A 26,615-nucleotide genomic window follows, 5' to 3' on the forward strand; every position below is an offset into this window, starting at 1 on the left:
GAAAACACAGAGGAAGCCGTGGGACATTTTCACTTAGTGCTGTCTTGTAGTCACACGAGGATGGAAATTTGAGTGCATAAGGACATTCCTCAAAATTTTTTAGATTTTTGTGCTTGCTTTGGAATACTTCTCTTTTTTTTCAGACTGAGTTATTCCTTCAGACCTAGCTGGGGAAATCTTCTAGTCCCAAGCCCCCATCCATTTTTCACATTAATTCACTCTAGTTTTAATACATTTCTTAATTATAATTGCAAAAGCTGTCATAGGGAAGAAAGCTGTTAAATCCCTTGGCTAAAAAAAAAATAGACTGTAAAGTTAAGACTTTATAAAGACAAAGCACATCTAGAGAGTCTAGAGCAGCACTAATTCAGGGCCCCCTGCCTTAACCAAGTGTCCATGTACCTCAGGATGCCGCATCCCACGGGAACCTGTCATTTCCAGCTGTACATCTCTTTGGGCACCTACTCACTGGAAAGTCAACAAAGAAGGCTAAAATGGTTGTATGCTTGCATTTTGGAAATGACTTATGCAACATTCCACGTTGTTTTCAAAACCCCAGGGGTGCTCTATCTACATGAAGCCAAACATGGACAGGAACATTGAACAATTTATGCAAGATCGAAACGTTTCTTGTCATGCAGATATTTGCTGTCAGGTAGACAGAGACAAGTCTTGCAGAGCCTATCTACTTAACCCCTATATAGCTGACTCCTCAAAGAAAAAACAATGGGATTATCTATAAAGGCAAAAGAAAAATACTGCTATAAAGAAAACCCAGCTAAGTTCAGCCCTTTCCTTTGTAATTTAAATGCAAATTTACCTAAGGTGGAGCAATTGCCGTTCATTGATGTGATTCTGTCCTGGTCAAGGATCCTTAACAGTTCACAAATTTGCATTTAGTCCAAAGTACCTTATGACCTTCAACACAAAATCATCTAAAGAATAAAATAGAATAACTTGGGCCCTAATTACAAAGTGATTTTCTCAGGATAAGAAAAATTAGTTTCTGACAGTTTGAAGTATTGTCCGATGCCTCTATTCATTCTTACTCTACAACACGGTTCTTTCTCATTGTCGTTGCTCTTCAAACATGTAGGCATGCCCGCACCACGTACTGTTCACACACCCAGGCTCTCTCCCTAGCTGGCTTCACTGAGCTGAGATCCTCTAGGACTGTGTTTCTTTATATATGTGTGTGTGTGAGTATATATACATATATACATGTATACATGTATACATATATATATATATATGGCATAGTGGTTAAGAGCTGCGGCTGCTAACCAAAAGGTCGGCAGTTCAAATCCACCAGACGCTCCTTGGAAGCTCTGTGGGGCAGATCTACTCTGTCCTGTAGGGTCACTATGAATCGGTATCGACTCAATGGCAATGGGTTGGGTATATATATGTATATATATGTATATATATATGTGTATATATATATATATGTGTATATATATATATATATATGAAACCTTGGTGGCATAGTGATTAAAAGCTACAGCTGCTAACCAAAATTTTGGCAGCTTGAATCCACCAGCCACTCCTTAGAAACCCCATAGGACAGTTCTACCCTGTCTTTCAGGGTTGCTATGAGGCAGAATTGACTCGACGGCAGTGGGGTGAGGGGTACATATATATATATATATATATTTAAACCCTTCTTTGAATCTTTTGAAGGCCATGAACTCTCTCCCCAGAAAAAACACGTTCACACAAAATTGTACATGTGATTTCAGGGGTCACATATCCACCCCCAACCTCCATAACCTGCCCCTGTAGATGAAGCCCTTTCATAGACTCCTGATTAAAATCCCCTGCGTTAGGGTCAAGGCGAAAAAACATTTCTCCCTTCATTACTCTAACAGTCTTGTGATTGGCCGTCAGAGAAATAAGCTGATTGAATATACAGGATCATTTTGACCTAATTCACAGGTAACTCCCTAACTGTTTGACTGCAGTCGAAACCATGAGACTAGTTTTATGTCAGCAAGTACTAGCTGTCATGTTTACTCAAAAAGTAGCATACTTCTTATTAGATTCACTTTTTTAAAAAAGCATCTATCTTGATCAGTGGCCTATACTGTGTGCATTGAATTTTTTATATATAATTGGTGAATTTAAATATTTGCTTTATAGTTTTTCCAGATTTACACTTTCTGGAGAGAAATATGTTGCTTTAATAAGGCCTTACTATAAGGTCGCTGTTGAGTCGCAATCAACTCAACAGCAGTGGGTTTTGGTTGATTTTGCTATCTTAAGAACCATAATATTCATTGTGTTCTACTGTATTTAGGTAGAAACTTCATTTTGTATCAGCTTTTGTTAAAATCAGTTAATTTAATTGCTCCTCCCACCCTACCCTACCTAGTACATATTAGTCATTTTACTTGGTTGAGTCATTTGTTTCCCTGGAAACATAAACTAATATAGTCATTATTTTATTGATTGCACTTAAAATTGTGAATGGAAGAGCAATATTGTCAACAGGCTATTATAGAAAGGGATCTTCTAGACCTTCACCCTCTGTCAGGTTATTAGCTTTCAGCAATTAACTACTCTGTTCTCTACTTCCCAATCCATGAAATTGACTTCAGTTTTATATTTGAGCATCATCTTACAATTTACCTTGTTTTGAGATCCACAAATGGATAGCACTCAGCCCAAAGTTTGATGACATTTTGGGAAGACCTAAGGTTTGTCCCTAATAGATGTTCTTCTAGATTTCTTTCTCTTCCATCCTCTTTTTCTGTATTGGGCCACATTGAACCATTCCAAATCCCCTTTGACACTCCTTTTCAAAGACTGGAAGATTGTAAATTTGTCCTACCTCACCTCTACTAACCCAAACTGTGCCCAATTGAGCTTCTGTCATCAGAGCTCAAAAATAACTTAATTTTCATTGGTTGCCATTCATTTATTGCTACTAGCATATTCCCCATTGGCTGAACAGGGAGGAAGAAGAAAAGTCTGTTCTGTCACATCATTAGAAATGTGCCAAGGGCAACAATATTATTTCTTGTTATTTAAGTGTACGGTACCCATTGTGTGTTTACCACAGATTTCATCCACACATACACATCTTAGTGCTTCCTGCCAGTGGAAGACTGAGACGAGAAAACAGAAGGGAAGCTTATAAGATCGTGCAATTAAACCTGAGGGAGTTTCAAAAATACTCTCTCTGGAGATTATTTTTTAAAGATAGATAGTTTTGGTTGTGGTTTCCCTAAGCATTTGCTTCTCATGTTAAAATTTTACAAATATATGTGTACACACACACACATATACACAGTCATCCCTCAGTATCCATGGGGGATTGGTTCCAGGACCCCCTGTGGATACCAAAATCCATGGATGCTCAAGTCCCTTACATAAAATGGTGTAGTATTTGCATATAACCTAAGCACATCTTTCTGTATACTTTAAATCATCTCTAGATTACTTATAATACCTAATACAATGTAAAAACTATGTAAATAGCAGAATGAAGGGTGCACACAACACAGGTAGCCAACAAAGACTCGAGGGGAACAATGCTCAAAGAATGAGTGCTGGAGTGAGACAGAGGATCTGTGAAATGGCGGGAAGCTACAGCAGGGGCTGCCCACACATCACTTCATTCTGGTGCTCGGTGGGCAGCAAATTCAAGTTTTGCTTTTTGGAACTTTTTTTTTTCCCTGAATCTTTTCAATCACACAAAAGTGGCATCTCGAATTTGTGAATTTAGCTTTAGAAGGATCCATGGAGGTTATCTGTTATCCAGTCCCCCATGTTGTCCAGTGTGCAGTGCATCCCTGACAGTTGGTCATCTCAGCTTTGCTTGATCTCTTTCAATAACGGGAAACTTAAATACCTCTCAAGACAGCCCATTGCATCTCTGAATGCTCTGTTAGAAAATTCTTCCTTATATTGAGCCATAATCTGCCTCCCTGAAATGTCCACTCAGTAGTGGCAAATATTGGCATCTGAAGCAGCACAGAAGTTACTTCCTTCTTTTGCCTGACAGCCTTTCACAAATGTGAAGACAGCCGTCAGAGGTACCTGAGGTTTCTCTTCCTCAGTTTAAACATCCCCAAATCCTTCAACTATTTCTCATCAATTATGACTTTGTTTCTTTTGTCTTTGATTATGGCCTCGGGGCCAGTTTTCAGTCTCCTAAAATGAATAGGGATAATTATACAAGCAAAAATAGGAGACATCATATCAAGTGCTTTGCAAGAATTCAAATATGTAATATCCCCTTGCTCCCCTCTCATCTTCTAATTTCATAATTCTATTAGAAAACCCATTAAGCATGACTGGAAATGATTTATTCTTTATAAAAAAAAAAAACACATGCTGCTATTGTTCAGTATTCTGTTACTCTCCAGATATTTATTTTGTCCTTCCCTAAAAATGAAAAAGAGAAGAAAATAAGAGCCTGGTAAATGCTTCTTGGTGTCTTGAGTAATTTGGGCTCAACAAAAATCAACGTGACATGAACATTTCTCTTGAGATTTTACTGTTTCTTCTATAATGACTGGTTAATATTTCCTGCTGTTCTCAGGACTTGACTCCTTTCACTGAATGGGGAATAGAACTTGAATAGGACTCATTTAGGGGCAGCTAGCCTGTTGAGGGGCATTGGAACTTGTAGAGCATTCTGCTAAAGAAACGAATGGAACCTGGGCTTTGAAAGCTCTGTAAACATTTGAGAAATGACCGAGAGCCATCCGGAGCTACAAATAGTAGAAACACTACATGTAGATGACATAGGTGGTTACCTACACAGTTTGATCTCGTGTATTAACAGTGGCATTCAAAGGCTCCCTCCACCTCACCAATAATATTTTATTCCCTGGTATTCCACAGTGGCCAACATTTCCACATTAAGAAATGTGTTTCTTTGAGTTGAGACATCGCATCTCTAAGAGTCCCCAAGCATAAAATCCTCTGTTAGAATGACCCCATCAAGCTGAAAGTAAAAAAAAAAAAAAATTTTTTAAATCAACCATTAATCCCTCAGCATGGATTGGTTTATCAGATTAGTTTTCAAAGGGACTGCTAGCTGAGAGCAGAGCCATGAAACATAAGACATGTAAATTGTGATAAGGGCAAGCAGGTAGAGCCAGAGCATGGAGGAGAGTAGTCTTGGGTGAGGGTTGCTGGTGTTGGAAGCTCTAAGAAGTCAGTGTCTGGCAGGAGTGAGAACTGGGTGTTCAAAGAAGACCATGGAAAAATGAGCAGGAAGGTGGCTGGTTCTTTGACATCAGATATTTCTGCCGAAGAATAAAGAAAGAAGCTAAGAACAATATGAAGAACAAGTATTGCAGCCATCACAGAGCAGGCCAGGCAAACTCCCATGACACCAGGTCACTAGACCGCAATTCCAAAGTTGATATATCCCCTCCCACTCCATCCCCCACCTCATAAAAACATAAAAAGAATAGATGGAACATTATGCTAAGAGAAAGAAGTGAGACATAAAAGGCTACATCTTGTATCATTCCGTTTGTTTCAAATGTCCCAGAATAGGCAAATCCATAGAAATGGAAATTAGATTAGTGGTTGCCAAAGGCTAGGGGAGGGGGTGGGGTAGAGAGTGACTCTTAATGGGGTTTCTTTTGGGGGGTGATGAAAATGATTTTGAATTGGATGATAATGGTGGTTACACAACTCTCTGGATGTTCTAGAAACCAGTGAACTGCATGTTTTAGAAGGGTGAATTATATGGTATGTGAATTATGTCTCAATAAGTATTTTAATTACAAGAAAAATAATAGATCACCCTCTTGACCCTGAGAAAATCAAAGATCAATTAAAAAACCCTACCACCAGGACCATTTCATACTCTAAAAAGATTTGCGATTCCACTCCTTTCTCCTCCTGTCTCGCGGCAAGCTTCAAGTCAGTCAGTTGCCAGGTGGCGAGGCACACTGATGGTCCCAGACACTTGTGAAGAGCTCACACACTGGCACCTCAGCGTGTAGTCAGTTGCTAGCTCGACAGCAGACTGACTTTGGTGGTGGCTCAATCCTAAATCCTTAACTAAAAGTAATTCTGAGACAGAACAAGGTCACACACTGGAAATAAATTCCGTCATTTTCACTTCCTCCCTCTGAGATGTTAATGAGAGAGGCTGCTCTGCATAATATGGGACATCTTTCCAAATTCACAGTGACATTATTGGCAGGATCAGAAGCAGCTGCAAGAAAGCCAAACCATCCCCCTCCCGACTCGTTGCCGTCACGTAAGAATTTCAGAACCCTTTGTAGCCACACAAATGGTCTGTACCATGAGAATCTGCTGTAGATGCAACCGTGTTTTAATGAGGCCCTTCTAGTACTTTCACCACTAAACCTCCTTCAGGGGGATCAAGCATGTTACAGTGATTAGAGCCATCCTAGAGCACACTCACCTGTAATTTGGAGGCCACAAAAACAAGCCAGTCTCTACAGACAAAGAAATTCAGAGGTGCAAGTGCCCAAGGCTAGGTTTCTAATCAGAACCCCACATCTTACCTTTTGACCTTTGGTGCCAACCAACATGATACCTACCCTTTTGAGTTAGGCCAGGGGAACAGAAAAATCATCTGGCCTTGACCTGGCCCAGCTGGCAAAACCACAGAAAGATTCTCTTTAAACAAAATTAAATCAGTAGTAGTAGAAGGCTTCAAATGAAATAATTTTACATTTTATCTTCTTTACTGACATTCCAAAGAATAAGAACATTTTCTAGTTTAGATTAAAAAAAAATTGTTATCTCCCTTTTTTTTTTTTTTGGAAACGACATAAGGGCCAGATTTAAAAGGATTTTAAAATTAAAATGACTGTATCTCACAGATGATTATGGCTTTTTAATTTCAGGCACACTTGACCCAAAGTCAGGCCTGTACACAGACTGAGCTCCCTGTGTGAGAAGCCTCAGACCAGGTCCCAGAGTGAAATGCCAATACGTTGTGCCAAGAGGCTTACAGATCAGAGTCTCGCAAAATGTATTGCTCGTTCTGGCCCAACAGTTCTGTTTCACCCACCCCAGTTTTCCCCTTGGATTATGGATGGCTGGAAGACCCAAGACTCTAATACTTGATGTGCATGACGTTTATTGAAGCTGCTTTGATGCAGCAGTTTTGATGCCTGGAATGTTCTGTCATGGTCTAAGACAACCTTTACACTTTCAACTTTTTAAAAAATTTCTAGTACTGCTAAGTAGTGTGTACAAGCCAGTATCTCTACCCTATCTCTGAGATCAGATAAGTGCCTTAAGGTGAGGGTTGGAATAGCTGTTGCTCATAGGACTTGCTAATAAAATTTAGTGATTTTACATTTTAATAGGGTGGTTATGGCTATCAAAACAGTCTACAATGGTCAGACGCTTTCCAGTGGCTACCTTTTCAACCCTTAACCCAGTGGCTCTTAAACCTTAATCTGCATCAAAATCACCAGTGGATTTTGTTAAAAATAAAATTCCCAAGCCCTGTTCCTACCTCAAGATTTTGATTCAGTAGGATTGGGTTCCTGGGTGGTACAATGGTTTGTGTGCTCGGCTTGGAGGTGCAAGTCCACCTAGAGGCACCTCAGAAGAAAGGCCTGGTGATCTCCTTCCAAAAAATCAGTTATTGAACACTTTGTGGCATACAATTCTACTCTGAGACACACGGTGTCTTCATGAGTTGGAGTCAGCTCAGTGGCAACTGGCTTTACCGGGGCAGGGCTCCAGGAAACTGCACATGCAGCAAGAACATCAAGTGATTCTGACGCAGATGGTCCAGGGTCCTTAGAGTTCTGTCCACACACCAACCAGGATATCCATCACCTAGACCCCATCATAGGAGGAGAAGCCAGGAGGGATTAGGTCAACTTTGGCTTCCACAACTGACGAAATGATCCCTGTGGAGTCTCTCTACACAGAGTTAGGAATAGGTGTGTCTGGTTAGATTTGGCTTGTTGAATGATACTGATGACTCTCTATTTGCTTTTACTTGCCACCCGTGGACACCTTGTGCACCCTAGAAACAGAGATACCAGACATAGGTAAGCAAATCACATGGGCAGCTGCCTAATGCCCCCTCTTGCCTAAAAGGCGACCTCCTAATAGTATGCTAACAAGGACATTTTGTGTTTTAAGTAAGATTGAAGGAATAATATGAAAGTAAAATTGGGAGCAATGACTCAGGTAAGTGTCTTCCAAGAGACAAGGGCTCCAATAAGTGGGAACTTGCTGGAGAATCAGAACATTCTGAAGAGAAACAAGATAAGTGAAGCTGGCAATTCAGTACTTGATGGGAAAGCAAGGGCCTTAAGTCTCATTTTGTTTCCCTTAGGTGATATCACAAATGAGTCTATAAGTTCAAATGGATTTGGTGTTCTCAAGTTGCAGGTAGGGAGAGAGATAATAGCGCAATCTCCCTAGATCCAGAAACATAGTGACAAGTGTATTAAGAGACCTGACCACGATGGCCTTGAATCAGATTTTTTTTTTCTCTTTCCTTTTATGGGACCTCAGGGTTTCAATTTCTTCCCACCAAAAAGAAATAATAGAAAAACCTAAAAGCAGCCATTTACCAACACTGGCACATACCTCTAAAATTAATCATAATGAGTATTTCTATTCAATTTGTTTATGCATTACACTTGTCAAAACTGTTCTAAATTACCTGAAATTGCAAAGGAGCAAATTGAATGTGTTCATTCCTGAATGCCAATTGTCATCAAAATGGCACTGATAGGGTTTTTAATTTGGATTTTCTTTGGGAGATGCCACTTCCTAAATGCCAGTGCACAAGATCAGCCTTGCTACTTTGGCATAGCTGATTCCTTAAGCAAGTCAAATTGCTTACTGGTTAAGTGTTGCACAGTATTAATTATAAGCTTTAATTACCCATTTAACAAGCCATGTGACTTTAACCAGCATGAATGAAGGGATCTGTACTAAGTTGAAGGGCATTACTTGAATGTAAAACTAACCTGAAGGTGACAATCAGTCTAACACTGACGTTATAAAAGAATCTTCACAATTCTGAAATTGCAATATGCATTTAGACACAGGATTAAAGCAAATTGGACTCTAGTCCAATGGTTTTTCAGCAGTGCTTTCTTTCTCAGGTATGGCATGTTTTCAGAAAGTAGAAAGAAACCAGTCTCACAAGAGCTGAAGAGCACTTGGGAAATGGCATGAAATGGCAAGAAATTACATATCAACATAGGGGACTTTCCTGACTGTTGGCCATCAGGAAAATAACATTAATCAGATTTGAATTTGGTGTGTTGGGCTGTTCCATTTTCTAAAGGCCAGGGCACGAGATTTGAGAAGAGCCTAGATGAGCAAAATAGGACGTGTTGCTCAGCGAGAAGGCAGCAGGAACACCTTTTCTTTTTGTTTGCCACCTTCAGAACAAGAGTATTCTGATGGTATTTCGCACACACAGTTGCATCTGATCTCATCTAATCTCAGTCCAGGCACAGACTTGTTGGTGACCCTGGGCAAGCCCCCAGTGTGCCTGAGTTTCCCCAGCGGAGGTTTGAGGAGAATGATAATTCTAACTTCCCTCACAGGCACTTTGGGGATATTCAATAATGAATGAATGTAATGCATTCCAAAGTGCCTTTGCACGAAAAACATTTCTCTTGGAAAAATAGCCTATGGACTCTTCCTAAACAAAGCATGATTAATCTGCCTTAGTTGGAACTCCCACAAACTGGTTACCAAAATAATGAAGATTGTTTCTCAGGAGGGTTGTGACCCTTCTCTATTCTAGAAAGGTCTAAGGGCACTGAAGAAATTTTATTCTGAAGGCAAAAATTCAACTAAATATGTGCAAACTTTTACTCAAACCCCTATTAAAGTAGTCTTTGCTACAGAGATGCCTTGGCTGATATGAGTACCAGATCAGTTCTGGAGTCTGTTGGGGCCCTTAACAGTTTATTTACAGCACCTGTCCTGGTGGTTCCAGGGTTGAAGATCTCCCTGGAATCTACCGGTTTCTCTTATTTGATGAAGGTAAGTAGAAAAAAATCAAGTATTCCAATTGGACCTGATTTTTTCCCAATTAAAAACTATAAACTGAGTCTCAAATCAGTATTTGCCAGCCTTACTATTGTTAACATACATAAAGAGGCTTAAAGGGGAAATACAATTACAAATACAATGAGGATCATGCTAGTTCATAAAGGTATCTTAACTGTTCTGATGACCTCCCCACCATTTTGCTTGGCTAAGTAGCCGAGGCCTGAACACTTTCATGTCTTAACTGGTTTCATGTCCTACAATTCAGTTTTGCTCAGCACTTACTGAGCCTCAAACTTGTCAGGCACACTGTGGGCACTGAGGATAGAAAGATGAATGAATATGCTGAAGATAGAGAGATAAATATCCTTGCCTACAAAGAGCTTACAGTATAGTTGGGGAGAGAGAGATGTGAGAAAATAATGCTTATACCTGGCACCCAGATCTTGGTTTCTAATACCATTCTCAATAAAAGGAATCAGGGCTCCTTGGAAAAATGATTCTAGAACTGAGGCAGGAAACATGCAAGATGAATTTGGAGCTGTTGTGTCATAAAATAAATAAATAAATATTTAAAAAAACCCTGCAATAATAGGAGAATGTCAAAGATACACAGGAATCAGCTGAAAGAATTCCCTATAGCTGAAGCTGAACAATTTGAGCAACAAAATATATAAAGTAGTATCGAATTATAACTCAAAATAGAAAATAAAATCCATGAGTCCATACTAATATATATAAATGGTCGAATGCATAAATAACTCCCCGTTCTTAAGTGTTGGCTGTGCATACTGACTTCTTTCCAAAGAGCACAATATGAAAAGTGATGGAGGGGAGTAATATTACAGTGGAGAAAGCTTACAAACACTGTCTCAGCCGGGTGATGAACCAGGTCACCGTCAAAAGCGATAAGTCAAGTTGATTGCATGTACCCTCGATATGATGTGATGAGAATGGCATTTTACCTCTGGTCTTCCTCCCAAAAACCCAAAACCCTAGTCTAACTATGAGAAAAACATCAGACATATTCCAATAGAGGGGCATCCTACAAAATACCTGACCAGTGCTCCTCAAAACTGTCAAGGTCATCAAAAACAAGGAGAGTCTGAGAAACTGTCCCAGCCCAGAGGAGCCTAAGGAGACATGACGACTAAATGTAATGTGATATCCTGGATGAGATCCTGGAACAGAAAAAGGACATTAGGTAAAAACTAAGGAAACCTGGAAACATATGGTCTTTAATTAATACTACTACTACTAACAAAATAATGCTAATACAGTGTGATAGGTGCTGCTAGATCAGGTACCTCTCTGCTCATTCCTCACCCTCTATACTTCTCTGTCATAACACTTGTGACTTTCGGCAGTCATAGTCTGTTTACTGATCTGTCTTTCCCACTAGACTGTGAGTTTCGTGAAGACGGACTGTATCTTATACACAAGTAGGTCTCTAGACCATTGCACAGTTCCTGGGCATGTTGGATGCATTTAGTAGATGCTTTTTAATGAATTAATGAACATATACATGATACAGAATGGCACCAAGGAAAGAGTGACTAGTTCAGGTAAGAGAAGACAGAGTCTTAGACTAATGACAGCAGAGATAAAGATAAGTGGGCAGATTGGAGAAGAATTTAGGAAGTAGAAACAGTAAAACATGGTGATTTATTGGCTAGGCAGAGTGCTGGGCATGAGCAGAGTAGAGAGAAACAAGACAAGGTTGTTCTCTCCAAAAGCTCATAGTTTACTTGGGGATACAAGCACATAAACAAATAATTCAATATGATATGTAATCCCCAAAATAGAGATAGCCATAGTGCTCATAACCCAGGCTAGAAGATGAGGAAAGGCTTTCTTCAGATGATGCCTGCGTAAAGCCTTAACAGGTACGTAAGAATTAATGGAGTGAAGAAAGGCTTGGATACCACACCAAGAAACATTAAAAAGTTCTTAAAGATGGGAACCAAATGATCATATTTTACATCACCCTTGAGGCAGGCACCCTGGAGAAAAAAGTAGATTTAAGATTTCAAAGACACCTTCTATAAACCAGACTATAGGAAATAATTCAGGCCAGAGATGATGAAGGTTTGAACTGATGCAATGGTAGAAGGGATAGAAGAAGAGAATGGTTCTGAAAGCTAGTTTATAGACATAATTGCATGTGGAGAGGAAAGAAGGGATTAAGGACAACTGTCAGATGTGGGGCTTGGATGATGTCAGTAGTACATGAACCTAAAAGCAAAGTATCCCCAAACCAGAGTTACTGCCCTTGAAAAAAATGAAATGAGGAAGAGTCAAAATTAATGAATAAGCTCAGCCATCTATGCAAATGAAAATAACACAGGAGATCCGATGTGAATATATAATTGAGGAATTTCAGGAATACCCCAAATCCAATCAAGGTAGCTTTAGTGTAACCTGTGGAAGTATGGCTCACTGTGATTAGAAAAAAAAAAAAAAAAGGTTAAATATAATCAGTTCTATTATGTCCTCAAAAAAGAGAGACTGGGTTAGAGAAATGTGGTGGTCAGCTAAAAAAGGAAAGTGAGCAGAGGAAAAGTTGGCAGTGTATCTCCAGCACAGCCCTCCCTGAGCAACTTTCCTCTACTTTTGAACATGCCTCTTCATTTGCAACAAGAATATGGGAAGATAGTAGTGTCCCCAGGTTAGGTAGAAAGCCCAGGAAAAGAAGTAGTTTATGAAGGATGGGGAAGGCAGTAAAAGAGAATAAATTCTGTTTTGGATTGATCGAATTTGAGATGGCTGAGACATCCAGGAAGTCATCCAGTAGGTCAGTGAATAACTGGGTATAATGGTTATGAGAAAAGTGATCTCTGGAATTTTTCTGTCTTCTGTTTCTTTCTACCTCCAGATGGATAGTACTTAAATGTCAGCATCATTACAGGTTAGCAGGACACATTGAATTTTTACATATATAACAGCCCCATTACTAGAAAAATAAAACACAAGCAGCAGGATTACCCAGCTCTTCAGTACATGAGAAAGAAGACCCAAGAATTCTTCATCTTATTAAGAGATCTTTCCGTTTGTGACCAAAGGCAGACCCCAGGGGGTGCATGTTGAACAAAATGCTTTGAATAACTTTGCTTTTCTCTTCCTTAGCACAAGTCCTGCTCACAAATACTATCTGGCTATGGACCCTGTGTCTGAATCGCTCTATCTCTCAGACACCAATACGCGAAAAGTCTACAAGTTGAAATCTCTTGTGGAAACAAAAGATCTTTCCAAGAATTTCGAAGTGGTGGCAGGAACAGGTGATCAGTGCCTTCCCTTTGACCAGAGTCACTGTGGAGATGGCGGGAGAGCATCAGAAGCTTCACTGAACAGCCCTCGAGGTAAAATAAAAAAGCTTTTTTTTTTTTTGCTCATCTAAAGATTTCGCTTGACTTCATAAAAACCTAAGATTGCCACACTGTGGTCCATGCATCTCAATGTTCTGCCTCTGACAAATATCTTCTCTGAAGTTGTCTCAGAAGATGGGCACCCCCCAGACTGATTTTGTAGCCATTAAAAAAAAATTTTTTTAATGTATTAGTATAGCCAAACCTGTTATAAAAATATTGAAATGTTTCCTTTCTGGTTGATAAATAGCTATTGTCTGAAGCCTCCTAAGTGCCTCACTGACATGCTCAACCTCTCCCCAGGACTCCCTCTGGTAACTCCCCACAATCCAGTAACTAAGGGTTAACTCCTGGCCCAGCAGCAAGCCTCCCAGACTCTGCTCTAGCCCTGTGTCCTGCATTGGTTCATATCAGGCCTGTACCCAGCTTCTAAGGACCCTGGGTGGCACAGTCATTAAAGCGCCGGGCTACCACTATTAAATATTTTGAATCTCCCACAGACCCTAAACTTTCCTGACTTTGGCTTAACAACCTTAAACAAGCCTTTTCTTTCATCAATTTATCTAAATCATTGTTGAAGCTACTTATATTTTTAATTCATATCACCTGTAGAATAACAAATTCCAAAAAAAAATCTACCTTCTGTGGGAGCAAGGCCTCACTCTTGTTTGTCCCAGTTTTACTTCTCAATCTTCAAGCTCCAGCCCTCAGTTATATTGCCTGGAATTTAGTTAACAAATCTGTGTTCTCCCAGTCAGCTTCATGATTTTATAGACGTGGACCATATTCTCATCTTAGCCTACTAAGCTGAAGAATAGTCAACATTTAAGTCTGCCTATCTCCTTAAGTATTTAATCACTTCTGTTCCTTCTCCAGGAAACCCTGGTAGCATAGTGGTTAAGTGCTACAGCTACTAACCAAGAGGTTGGCAGTTCAAGTCTGCCAGGTGCTCCTTGGCAACTCTATGGGGCAGTTCTACTCTGTCCTATAGGGCCACTATAAGTTGGAATTGACTCAACAGCAGTGGGTTCCTTTTCCAAGAGGCTTTTTCTGCATTCATTAGAGTGGGTTTTATGAAGCCAATATTATTTCTTATTATTACACAAATAATCCATGTTTGTTGCAGAAAAATTAGAAGAATGCAATAATAATAATAATTAATTACAATCGCCCATAATCCTACCACATATAGAAAACTATCATTTAAGATTTTGGGGTATGTCCTTTTAGGCTTTTTTCCTATGCAGGTCATATATTTTATTCCTTAAAAACAGAATGACATTATACAATGCTGTTCTATAACCTGCCTTTCGCAGTGACTGTATTACGAACATCCTTCCATATGCCAATGAATACAGTGAGGTCAATGTGTTTAATTTGTTAGTTGGTCACTTATTTCAAATATTAAGTGGTTGCTCTTTAACCATTTGACATTTGCCATATTGGTATTAAATTCTACTACTATCAGAATTTAAAGCCTTCCCTTTCTTCAGCACCAAATTCAAGACCTATGTCTTTCATAAAGCCCCTCTAGTTAACTTCAGCCCATTAAATCTGAGTTTCTTTAACAGTTAGTGTGTACGCTACCCAATTAGCACTTGATTATATTTTGCCTTCTTTTGCTTTCCAGTTCTTTCAAGAATGGGAGGTTTTTCCCCCCCAACTAGGCTGCTTGAGATGAGAAACTCCATCTAATATTTCTTTTCAGTCCTCCACAGCTCTTCCGCCCCCTGCGATTTCTAGCACTGCGTGGAGGCCATCGTACAACTCATCAATTAGTTACTTCTTACCTATGCTTGGCATTTCTGAAAATAATTTCAATGATTCTTAAAGGGGGTGACTTTTTGCCTAAGGAAACATAAGCCTCCAAGTATTAACGTGTTTTGAAGTGTTCCTTTTTCCTCCTCTGCCAGCTCTCATTCCTTACACATAGTAGGACCACAATAAATATTTCATGAGGAAATAAAAAACTCAGGTGAACGTATAATCAGCCCATCTCTCAAGGAAGTACATCAGGCTGGGTCCCATCTTTTACACAGGTTTAAAACTCATGCAGGTATTCTAAGGATTTCTGCATAAGAAATGGAAAGGAATCAAGCTTGTATTGTGCCTAAAATTGACATCCTCCTGAGTTGCTGCTGGTATGAAAACCACTCATCTCACCTACCACATTCAACCTGCCACATAGAGAAGGAATATCTCCGCTTTTCCAAATAAAGCAAATAATTGGTTCACTGCTGCTTTGTTTTGCTTGAAAAACAGCAATAATAGAGTCCTGATGAACAAGATTTACATGAACTCTTGAAGCATCCGTTATGAGAGTGCCAAAATTTATATATCTATTCAAGTTAATATTAAGCTGAGATTTTCTTCTTGTCGGAGCTAATAGTGCATTTTCCCTTGGCTTGATTTACTCCTCTTTCTATCCAAGAGTGGCCTTTACCATAATCGGGTACACTTTATTCATCCCAAAGCAGTAAGGGGTCCTAAGAGAACATCTCGCCTAGGCTTCAGACAGCTGAGTGTCTAATCCATCCAGGATAACGTTCACATAATGTCCTGCAGCTGATGTTGACAACATCTGCTCTGATCCTGTGGGTGAACTAAGAGATGCTTAACGGGGGGAGGGGCTCAGACTAGGTATCCACATCTCCTTCAACCACGTTAGCAGGGTTTGAAGTCTCTGTTAGTGATCTTCAAAATTATCCAGATGGCAGAACCTATGTGCAAACATCGGTCACTCTGAAAATGCTGATCAGAACACTTAGGTGCCTAGCTAGGTTGCCTAGCTCCGTGCCAAACATAGACAGCACTCACCCTTGGCAGGAAATCAGAAGTGAGGTTCTCATCATAGGGAATACTCCAGGGCAATTTCAGAGACTTCCATGGAAGAAGGAAAAGTCATGCAAGAAGTCAATAAAGCCCAGTGTGCAGAATGAGTGGAGGTTATTGCCTATTATGTCTTTGAGGTTCTCCTGTAGGTTCCTGGACTCTCATGAAAGTCCAACTTGTTTGTTTCTTGCTTTACAACCACCATGCCTACCAGCTTCAAATGAGCTTCCTCTTCTGCCTCCCTCCTTGGAAGACAGCAAATGTTTAATGTATTTCTTTAAGGAGAGGTTTGGTTTTTCCCTCCACCTAGAAGCTAATAAAGAAAAGCTGTAGATGAGTAGAAAATGGAAATGTACATCTAGGGAGTGCCATTTCTACGTAAGGAAAGAGAGCTCCCTCTAAGATTTTAACAAGCAACATATCGCAATTACAGGCAGGCTCTCCAGCATGTCCTTAATTATGCAAAGTAAGTCAAATAAATGTTAACCTGCAAGACAACTGATTTACTTTCTGAATCTACTCTAAAAAATAATAGGATGAAATGAAATTTACTTTTGAGATCATTTGTCCTAAAGTTGGAGTAAATTCTCAAATGGGATTAAAAACCAGTCAGCAAAAAGTAAAAGGTCAGAAGCCATGGATTTTTTTTTTTTTAAATGGCAACAAACTGGTGAATACCAGGTTAAGAAGCCTGGACTTTCATGTTCAATCCACATAATGCCAGTGTTTCTTTGAATGACCTTGTGTAAATCACCGTACCTCACTGTGGTTTCATTTTTCTGGAAGCTAAAATAGACTTAATGTTGCCATCAACTCGTTTTTTGACACTGGGTCAGTCATTTAAACACCGGGTCCTGAGATTCCTCAGTCATAACCTGAAGGTCTCTTAATCTCCCTCCCAGCTCTAATATATTAAAATAACCATAGACATAATTTACTGGGAGTTGCTGGATGGCTCAAGTGGTTAAGCCCTTGACTACTCCCCAAAAGGTTGGCGGTTTGAACCCACCCAGAGATGCCTCAGAAAACAGGCCTGGTGATCTGTTTCTGAAAGGTTGCAGCCTTGAAAATCCTATGGAGCAGTTCTACTGTGGATACATGGGGTCGCCATGAATTGGAATCGACTCAATGGCAACTAAGAGCAACAGCAGGACTTCCTGAGTGCCTAGAGTACGATGCCTTATGCTAGGTATTTTACACGCAAAAGCTCTAATCTTCACAGCAACGATGCACAAGGTAGATAGTTTTATCCCCATTTGTACAGATGAGGAAACAGAGACTCAGATAGTTTAAGAAATTTACCCAGGGTCAAACAGTTTACAGGTATCAACACTGAAATTCAAACCCAGGTCAGCCTGGTTCCAAAACCCATGAGGTCAAAAAAAAAAAAAAAAAAAAACAAAACCCTGTGACTCCTCTGCTATATCTCCCATTAAAATCTTTTTGCGTCAAGTGGATTCTGACTCATAGCAACCCTATAGGATAGAGTAGAACTGCCCCATAGAGTTTCCAAAGAGCGCCTGGTGGATTCCAACTGCTGTTTCCAAGGAGCGGCTGATGGATTTGAACCGCTAACCTTTTGGTTAGCAGCTGAGGTCTTAACCACTATGGCACCAGGGCTCCCCAATGTATCTCACTGCCTGCCTTTCAGCTAAATTCCATGATTTCTATCTCTGTTGGCTTCTCGGAGAGGGTGGGAAAGATTGGAAAATGCTTTTCAACCAAATGACATATACAATGGGAACAAAATGTTTTCATTTGTAAGATAAAGGATTTTAGCCTAGTTTCCTTTTCCTAGTAAAACTATTCCTCTGGTTTTTCTGAACTGATAGTGCACCCATAGTGCACTATATAGCATTTTCATAGTCTGTAAATGTAATTATTTAAATAAATCTCCAGGAAAGCTTGTCACATCTGTTTGGATGATTCTGCAATTAGGAACTTCACCAATTTTTTCTTAAGGGATGGAGGCAGGAAACCTTCACTTTATTAAATTTCTTGATTATAGTAAACCAAACCTGTTGCCGTTGAGTCTATTCCGACTCATAGCAACACCATAGGACAGAGTAGAACTGCCCTATAGGGTTTCTAAGGAGCAGCTGGTAGATTGGAACTACTGACCTTTTGGTTAGCAGACGTAGCTCTTCACCCCTGTGCCACCAGGGCTCCTGATTACAAGTAGCTGCAAATTTTGTTTGTAGTAAAAACGGAAGCTTCCCTGAATGGAATTTCAAATATGATAGCCCCTCAGCACTTATCCTGGAAAGAAGTCCTCATCTGATCCAATTTTATGACTTTAAAGGAACCCTGGTGGTGCAGCGGTTAAAGCATTCAGCTGCTAACCAAAAAGCCTGTGGTTCCAACCCACCAGCCACTCACAGGAGAAAGATGTGGCAGTCTGCTTCCGGAAAAATTACAGCCTTGGAAGCCCTGTGGGGCAGTTCTACTCTGTCCTATAGAGTAACTGTAAAGACTTTGATTTGAATATCAGTTAAGAGAAACATTTGCCATTTTACTCATCAATACTTCAATGTAATGGGGCAAGGAAAAAGTTTAGCAAAGAGGGTGAGGAAGTGCTAATCCCTGGCATTGTATATGAGTTTGAATTGACTTTGAAAGATGCTTTGAAAACATGCATGGATGATGTAGTTGAAACTTAGGTTCCATTTATTATTTTTACTGCAACTTTCTTTAATTCTACAGAGAACTCAAACTAATGAGTCATGTAATAGATGACCAAGTACTTAAGCAGAATGTGAAATGGTACTAGGTGGGGAAATAAAACAAAATTTGTGACAAGCTGAATGCATTTTTTTTAAATAGATACAGAGGGTGAAGGAGTGACTAGACAGGATGAAATTAATCAATGACTTAATTTGGTTCTCTTGGACCTCACCACAATTTTATCTCTATTTTCATGTATGCCCTTTAAGAAAATTGACCTCGGAACTTGGCAGGACTTAGGCAATACGCAGATGAGTACAAACAACCCCTGAGCCATTCAGGGAAATGATCCTTAAATCTTGACATCTTCCTAAGGTGGTTTTAGGGTACTCATAACGTTAATCACACAGGATTCACTTTCAACCTTATTGGCAATTAAGAAATCTGGGCATGATAAAGTCTAGACACAATCTGTTTTTGTCCCTACCCAGTTCTGTCTGAGGTGCATCCTGAAGCCCTGCTGATTCTCCTGGTCTCTGCATGCTATTCTGAAAAGTTAAATTTGGGATTAACAGGAAGAGATTAAGACTCAAATCGGTGATTTATTGCTGATATTGTTGTGTCTATGAGGAAGAGAGTGTAGCGCAGAAATAGATACAAGAATGTTCTTTTGGATTTCCTGTGCAATGGGGGCAGTTAAGATTTCCCCAAATTCCTTTAACATATGATCTCCCATGATGACACAACCATTTGGATTGATGCTAAGGCCAAAATTACAGGTAGGTCACAGCATGAATAAAAAGAATGACATATTTAGGAAACTACAAATAATTCAGTGTTGTTAAAGTAAAAATATTTGAGGGTAAAAGAAGGGGCAGAGGCAGGAATAAGAAGTTTGTGTTTTATCATATAGGCGAAGAATTTGAAGCAGGATATTGACACAATTATCTGATGCATGTGTACTAATATTTAAAGGGTAGGCAATGGAAGAGGATCCAATGAAAGAGACAGAGACAAAACCCTCAGAAAAAGAGGAAGTAAACCAAGAGAGTATGTCATCCAGGAAACCAAGGAAGTACCTTGTTTCAAGGAGGTGTTGAAAACAGTATCAAATGCCACACGGTTACAGCCATTGGATTGGGCAGTTGATGACCCTGTCATCAGTGGTTTGAATGGAGGTAGAGGTAGAAGCCACATTTGAGTTGGTTGATGAGCCAAGGAGAGGAGAGAAGTAAAGACCATTAGTGAAGATTGCTCTTCCATGAAGTTTGAACGCAAGAGGTCTGAGTGATAAGCAGAGGGTGGGCAAGGATCTGAGGAAGGCTTTGTCTACAAGAAAGATGTGGCAATGTTCATAGGCCGATGGAAAGATACAGAAGACAGGAAGAATAAGAGATGAAACTGGAGCGAGTATGCTATGAATAGGAGGAGAGACTGAAGAGACCATCCTGAGAATATGTGTGAGTGTGGGATTAGGATAAATTTATAGGTAGAAGGGGATGGAAGTTAATGGTAATCCACTCTGATAGTTTCAGTGTTCTCAGATGAGTAGACCTAGTCTGCTGAAAACGAGGGATTAAAGTCAGGCCTTGAGGTCAGTAGGAAGTGTTGGAAGAGCCACTGAGTGAAGTCTGCTATTTGGGTAAGATAACATTCTACCACCCATGGTCAAATTTCCAGCTCAGCTTCAAGGCATTCCTCCCACAACTTTTATCTTAGAAACAGAGGCATCTTGAGAAAAATATGTTTGACAGAGTCTTAAAATTCAGGCAGAATAAGTGTTCTTTATCCCTCAGTGATCCTGTTCAGTTTTCATTTAGGGAGGCTTCATTCCTAAACCATGCCATTGGTCTCTCAGTTTCCTGTAGTGACACCAGGGGACTTAGTGCCTGTTATACAACCGGAATGAGAGCTTAACCTGTTTTTGTTCAAAATTGGTCTAATGTATCTTCTTATGATGGTCCAAAGATTTGGGCCTTAGATTTTGTCAGCAGCTGAAATTTGGGAAACTTTCTGTTTTTCTGTTGCAAACCTAGAGCCATAAGTTGTTAATGGTGGCGGAGAAATCAGACAAAAAGAAGAGAGTTACACCAAAACAAAATTCATTGCCATCAAGTAAATTCTGACTCATAAGCACCCTAAAGGACAGGGTAGAACTGCCTCTTAGAGTTTCCAATGCTGTAATCTTTACGAAAGCAGACTGCCACATGTTTCTCCCGTGGAGAGGCTGGTGGGTTCAAACCACTGACCTTTTGGTTAACAGCCAAGCACCTAACCACTGCAGCACCAGGACTTCTTCACTCACACCTAGCCTTGGCTAATTGCCTATTTGGTCCAGATAGCATGCATAATTGAGAAAAACTGTATTTAGTTCATTCAAGTTTTATAAACCCACAAATGCATTATTAAATGTAATTTTTCTTCTATGTTTATTTTAATTTTCATGTATGCATAGGATTCTAGCCAACACAGAGATAATGTCTTAGAAGCCAAATACCATGATAGGTAAGATCCCAGGCTCTGGAGTCAGACAGAAATGGATGCAAATCCCAGGTCCATTGCTTGTTCAATGTGTAACCTTGGTCAAGACACTTAACTTCCCTGAGTTTCAGTTTCCTTATCTTTACAGTTGGAATGCTAGCAATAGTACCTACACAGCAGGGTAAAGTGCCTAGCGTATAGTGTGTACACAGTAAATGTTACCTGCCATAATGACCAGTGTTGCTGTTTTGTTGTTGTTGTTGTCATTGTTAGCTGCCACTGAGTTGACCCCCAACTCATGGCAACCCCATGCACAACAGAATCAAACCATTGTGATTCATGGGGGTTTTCATTGGTTGATTTTTCTGAATTAGATAGCCGGGCCTTTCTTCCTATTATGTCTTAGTGTGGAAGCTTTGCTGAAACCTGTTCAATATCATAGCGACGCGCAAGCCTCCACTGATGGACTGGTGGTGGCTGTTCATGGGGTGCGCTGGCCAGGAAACGAACCTGGGTCTCCTGTATGTAGGGCGAGTATTCCACCATAGAACCACCACTGCCCTCTGTCTTATTTTTGGTAATAATAGTACTTATAATCGTGATGCACACATGGAATAAGTTACTTTGGAAGGAGGTTGAGTTCCATGCCCTTGCCGGTCAATCTGAAAACTTGATAAATGCTAGGAAGGAATGATGTCACCTAAAAAGCAAAAGTCAGGGATGGGGTGCGATTCAGGTATTGTATGTGGTTTGAGTGGCTGATCCTTCCCAGTGTTGAGGTGCAGTGATTCTCCGGCTGTTTTCTTGTACATGTTGTATTTTGAGGATCCCCACAAGGCCTACCTAACCAAAATTATTCCATTAACAGCCTACCATTTCACCATTAAATTCATTCCATAAGGGTTTTCTTTAGATGTGAACTTTAACATTTAGTGCAGGATATTGCCTGGGAGAGAAACACATTCATTCCTCATTAAAACACTTTATGGGGACCTTGAGGGTATGGAGCACAGGATGGCTATATTTGGATAGAAGAGATCACATGAGGAGGACAAGCCAAGACAGCAAGGGGAGGTGTGGTGCTAGGCATCTGGCAGAATGGTGGTGAAGGGGGAGGAGCTAGGGAATAACAATTGATACACTTCACCTCCTTTGCAGTATTGTCTAGAATGAGACTTGGACCCCTACATATCGAGGCAGACAGTATGGCATTATAATTCTTTCTCATTTTATTTAAGATCGCTAGCCAATATAACTTTGCTTCCTTTTTGTAGCTCCTCGGCATCACACCTTTCTTATCTGTCCACTTAAGAATCACCTTAGCTGATTAAAAAAAAAAGTCTCCCTCATCAAAAAGAAATGACAGAGATCACCCACTAACAGACTGCAAATCACTTAAATCATATTTTGAGTGGTGTATTATGGTAACCTATAAATAACTAATTGCGTAAAATTGCTTTAGTAGTTTCTAGATGGCAGCTTTAATTAAAAGCACCAGAGACATTTAGAAGTTTAGAAATGGATAGCATGTAATTTGCCCTTTTACCAACCATAAAATGGTAATTAAGGAATTTGATTCACTTCTTCCTATTAAAAGTTTTATGAGAATAGCAAGTTCCTTCTAAATACAGTTTCTCTTCAGCAGAAGGTAGTACATTTGCTTTATCAGTCTTCTCCAGCAGGGTAAGATGTTTTAAAGCACAAATTCTTCAGAAGTTAATTAGGAAATTTCTTTCCATGCAAAATATTTGTTTTTAAGCTTCTAAAACATGAAACTGTATTACAGTTAAACCTTTGATCATGGCACCATACTGCTCCACCATCAATACAAGATGACCCCCTATTTTCAAGTTTACCAAATGCACACAGCTGACTCTAAAATCAAAGAAATGGGGAAGTCATTTCCTGCTGAGTTTAGCCTGCTTTGCTGATTTTTGAGGGAATATGAAAACTACAGTGTTTTGACTTGTCAGGGAATCCAGAATGTTTACTCTACAACAGAGGAGTCATCAGATGTTTTTAGCTTCATTGATCCTCCAGCAATGCAGGATAAATTAGCACGTGTGTAGTGTAACTCATACAACATGCGGCAAACCAAGATGTCTTTGGAAATCCATGATTTTACCATCATTGTGGACTAAAACACAGCTGGAAATGAAGCCAGGGAGTCCATTTTTATTTTATAATTGATTGATCGATTGCTTTTTTTGGCCACTTTAGCCCAAGGATTATAGATGGCACCACATAGGGTCTATATACAGAAGGATTATATACATAATTATATATATGTTACATACATAAGGATTATAGATGGCACCATGTTTTGAAGGCCTTGATGACTGAAGTTATATGCATAAAAGAAAGCCAGCTGCAGGTTTTCTTTTTGTTGTTGTTGTCCCTTTGGGATTTGTTGTTTTTTTTATTTGTTTGCTTGCTTTGTATTGTTTTATTAAGTCAGGCGGATTTTTAAATGTTATCTAACACAGTGGCTGCAACAATAGGCTCAAGCATAACAACGATTGTGAGGATGGCACAGGACCGGGCAGTGTTTCCTTCTGTTGTTCGTAGGGTCGCTATGAGTCAGAACCAACCTGACGGCACCTAACAACAACAGCAAGCAACTGGTAAAGTAGGGGAGCTTGAAACATCTCCTCTTATCTTTATTCTCTTTTTTAATGCTTCCCCTTGCTCACTCTGAGCCCCTTGACCAGCCCCACCCTCTTCCCTCGATAGAAACCCACCCTTTCCTCTTCCTTGTCCACTAATCAGCACTGGGCAAGCATACAGTGGTGTACCAGTGGGTGGAGGGAAGAGTGGAGGAGTATTTTATCACAGATATTATTAGAATTTTCAGTGAATGGTAATAGTAAAAGCACACCTACTTTTGGCCAGTTTTATTATTGTTTTTAAAGTATCTACAGAAAATGCACTCTCCTTACTGTGTGCATCCGGGACAGACCACTCCTGTCCACCCCTCCCCTTGCCCCATCTTGGTACACCACTGCAGATATATGGAAAAGACAAAATAAAGTTCAGTGAGAATTCAGAATAGAAAACAGCATGTACTATACGCTCCCATGTCTGTAAGGATGCAGGGGGAGTGTATGCATACAGAGAAGGTTTGGAAGAAAGTATATCAAAATGTTAGCAATGATAATTGCTGCAGAAGGAATTATGAGTAATTTTTTTCTTTTTAACTTCCTGTTTCGTCTATTGAGCTTTTACTATTTCTATACTGCAATAAAAGGCAAAAAATGGTGTTTTAAAACACCCACACACACACACATTATCCTCCTTTCTGGCCCAGTCTCTGCTTTCCTAGATGACAGCTCTCCAAAAAGGGGTGTTATAGCACTAATGGTTGACAAGGGGTTACTCTCATCTGAGCAGGTTACTGGAGACCTGCTGAAGAGGCAATACCGTAAGTCAAAGAAAAGGTCTACATGGAAGGCCTGGAAGGCATAATGGCAGGCCAGTAGTAAAAGGTATTTTAATTATATTTATTAGTTTAAAAAATAGAGATGTATAAAGAAGACAAATAAAAATGGCCCATAATCTCACCATCTAGATAAGCCCTATAGACACTGAAATGTAAAAACATAAAAGTAATACACGTCTGTGGTTAGAAATTTGGAACAGTACAGCAAGGTACAAAAAGAAAATTGAAAGTTTTTCTCCTACAAACACACATGCCCAGTCGTTCTCTCCAAAGGTCACCAATGTTAGCAGTTTGAGATTCCTTCCAGGCCTTTTAATATATTTCCCTTTACATAAAATGGATCATATTGTACAGATTATTCTTCACCCTACTTTTTAACTTCATAACATATCTTGTATATCTTTCCATAACAGCATGTCCATATCTACTTCTTTGTTTTTAAGAGCTTCATGATATTACAACATATGAATAGACCGTAATTTATTTAATCAATTGCTTTTTGATGGATATTTTGTTTGCTTTTAATATTTTATTATTACAATGCTGCATTCAGTACTTTGGAGCACTCTCGTGAGTTTATACATAGGGCTAATTCCTTTTTTAATACTGGGAATTAACCCTTTTTTATTTTTTTTATACCTACTCACAGGAGCCCTGGTGGCGTAGCGGTTAAGAGCTCAGGCTGCTGACCAAAGGTCTACAGTTCCAAATCCACTAGCTGCTCCTTGGAAACCCTACTGGGCAGTTCTGCCGTGTCTTATAGGATTGCTATGAGTCTGAATCAATTCAACAGCACACAACAACAACAACAAACATAGTCATGAGGAGCCCTGGTGGCACAGTGGTTAAGCGTTTGTCTGCTAACCAAAAGATCAGCAGTTTGAACCCACCAACCGCTCCTTGGAAACCCTATGGGGCATTTCTACTCTGTCCTATAGGGTTACTATGAGTTGGAATTGACTCGACAGGAGTTTTTTTGTTTTTTGTTTTTTATGTACTCACGAAAGTGCTCCAAAGTTCTGAATGCAGCACTGTAATAAAAAAATATTAAAAACAAACAACGCATCTATCAAAAGGCAACCAGTTAAATGAATTATGGTCTATTCATATGTTGTACTATCCTGCGGCTCTTAAAAACAAAGAAGTAGATATTACCAAATTGTCTTACAAAAAGATCGAACATACATACACTCTCACCACTAGTGTGTAAGAGTGCAGATAGGCAGCAGCTCTGAGTATCATCACTCTCCTGAATGTATGCCCATATGATTAGTGGAAAATGGTATCTTGTATCCTGTAGCTTTATTTTACATTTCTTGAATTATACATGAGGTTCAACATCATCGTGTATCCACTGTGACCATTTGTTCAGTCATTTCTTTTTTGGGTAAACCCACTTTTATATCCTCTGCCAGTTTTCCTGCTGAGCTGTTGGTCTTTCTGTTTTGTAAACTAAGAAAAGCATCCCTTTGTCTCTTGTATGTGTTGCAGGCATTTTCCCCAGTTTGTCATTTCTCTCTTTTTTTAACCGCACTGAAGCTTTCTAACTTTATGTAGTCAGATTTATCAATATATTTCCTGAAGGTTGCTAGAGTTTGTGTCTGCTAGAAAAACCTTTCTGTAGTAAAGGTATTTCTTACGCAGATGGGCAGTCTTTTCAGTGACCCTCAAACCACACTATGCGTCTTTCCCATTTGGACCCTGTGGAATTTGGAAAATTTAGGAAGTATTTAGAGTAGTTAAGACCAGACACTTTAGAATTCGGCAGAAAAAAACTAGGTTCAAATCAGTTACTAACATATCTGAGCCACTGTTTCTCATCCGTAAATTAATGATTGTACCTACCTTCC

General features: G+C 39.6%; 1 protein-coding gene across 8 annotated transcripts in view; it reads left to right on the forward strand.

Moving 5' to 3' along the window:
* Window positions 1–26,615, forward strand: part of TENM1 (teneurin transmembrane protein 1) — an 893,898-nt gene that overhangs the window by 762,314 nt on the left and 104,969 nt on the right. For 7 of the 8 annotated variants that reach the window (XM_049871612.1, XM_049871606.1, XM_049871609.1 and 4 more), the window contains 2 exons: window positions 7,992–8,012; window positions 13,111–13,343. In XM_049871612.1, the coding sequence (XP_049727569.1) occupies window positions 7,992–8,012; window positions 13,111–13,343 (254 nt within the window). The remainder of the gene's footprint in view (window positions 1–7,991; window positions 8,013–13,110; window positions 13,344–26,615) is intronic. The other variant, XM_049871611.1, reaches the window with a different exon arrangement.

The sequence above is a fragment of the Elephas maximus genome, chromosome X (genome assembly GCF_024166365.1).
Source record: "Elephas maximus indicus isolate mEleMax1 chromosome X, mEleMax1 primary haplotype, whole genome shotgun sequence".
In the NCBI taxonomy this organism is placed as follows: Eukaryota; Metazoa; Chordata; class Mammalia; order Proboscidea; family Elephantidae; genus Elephas; species Elephas maximus.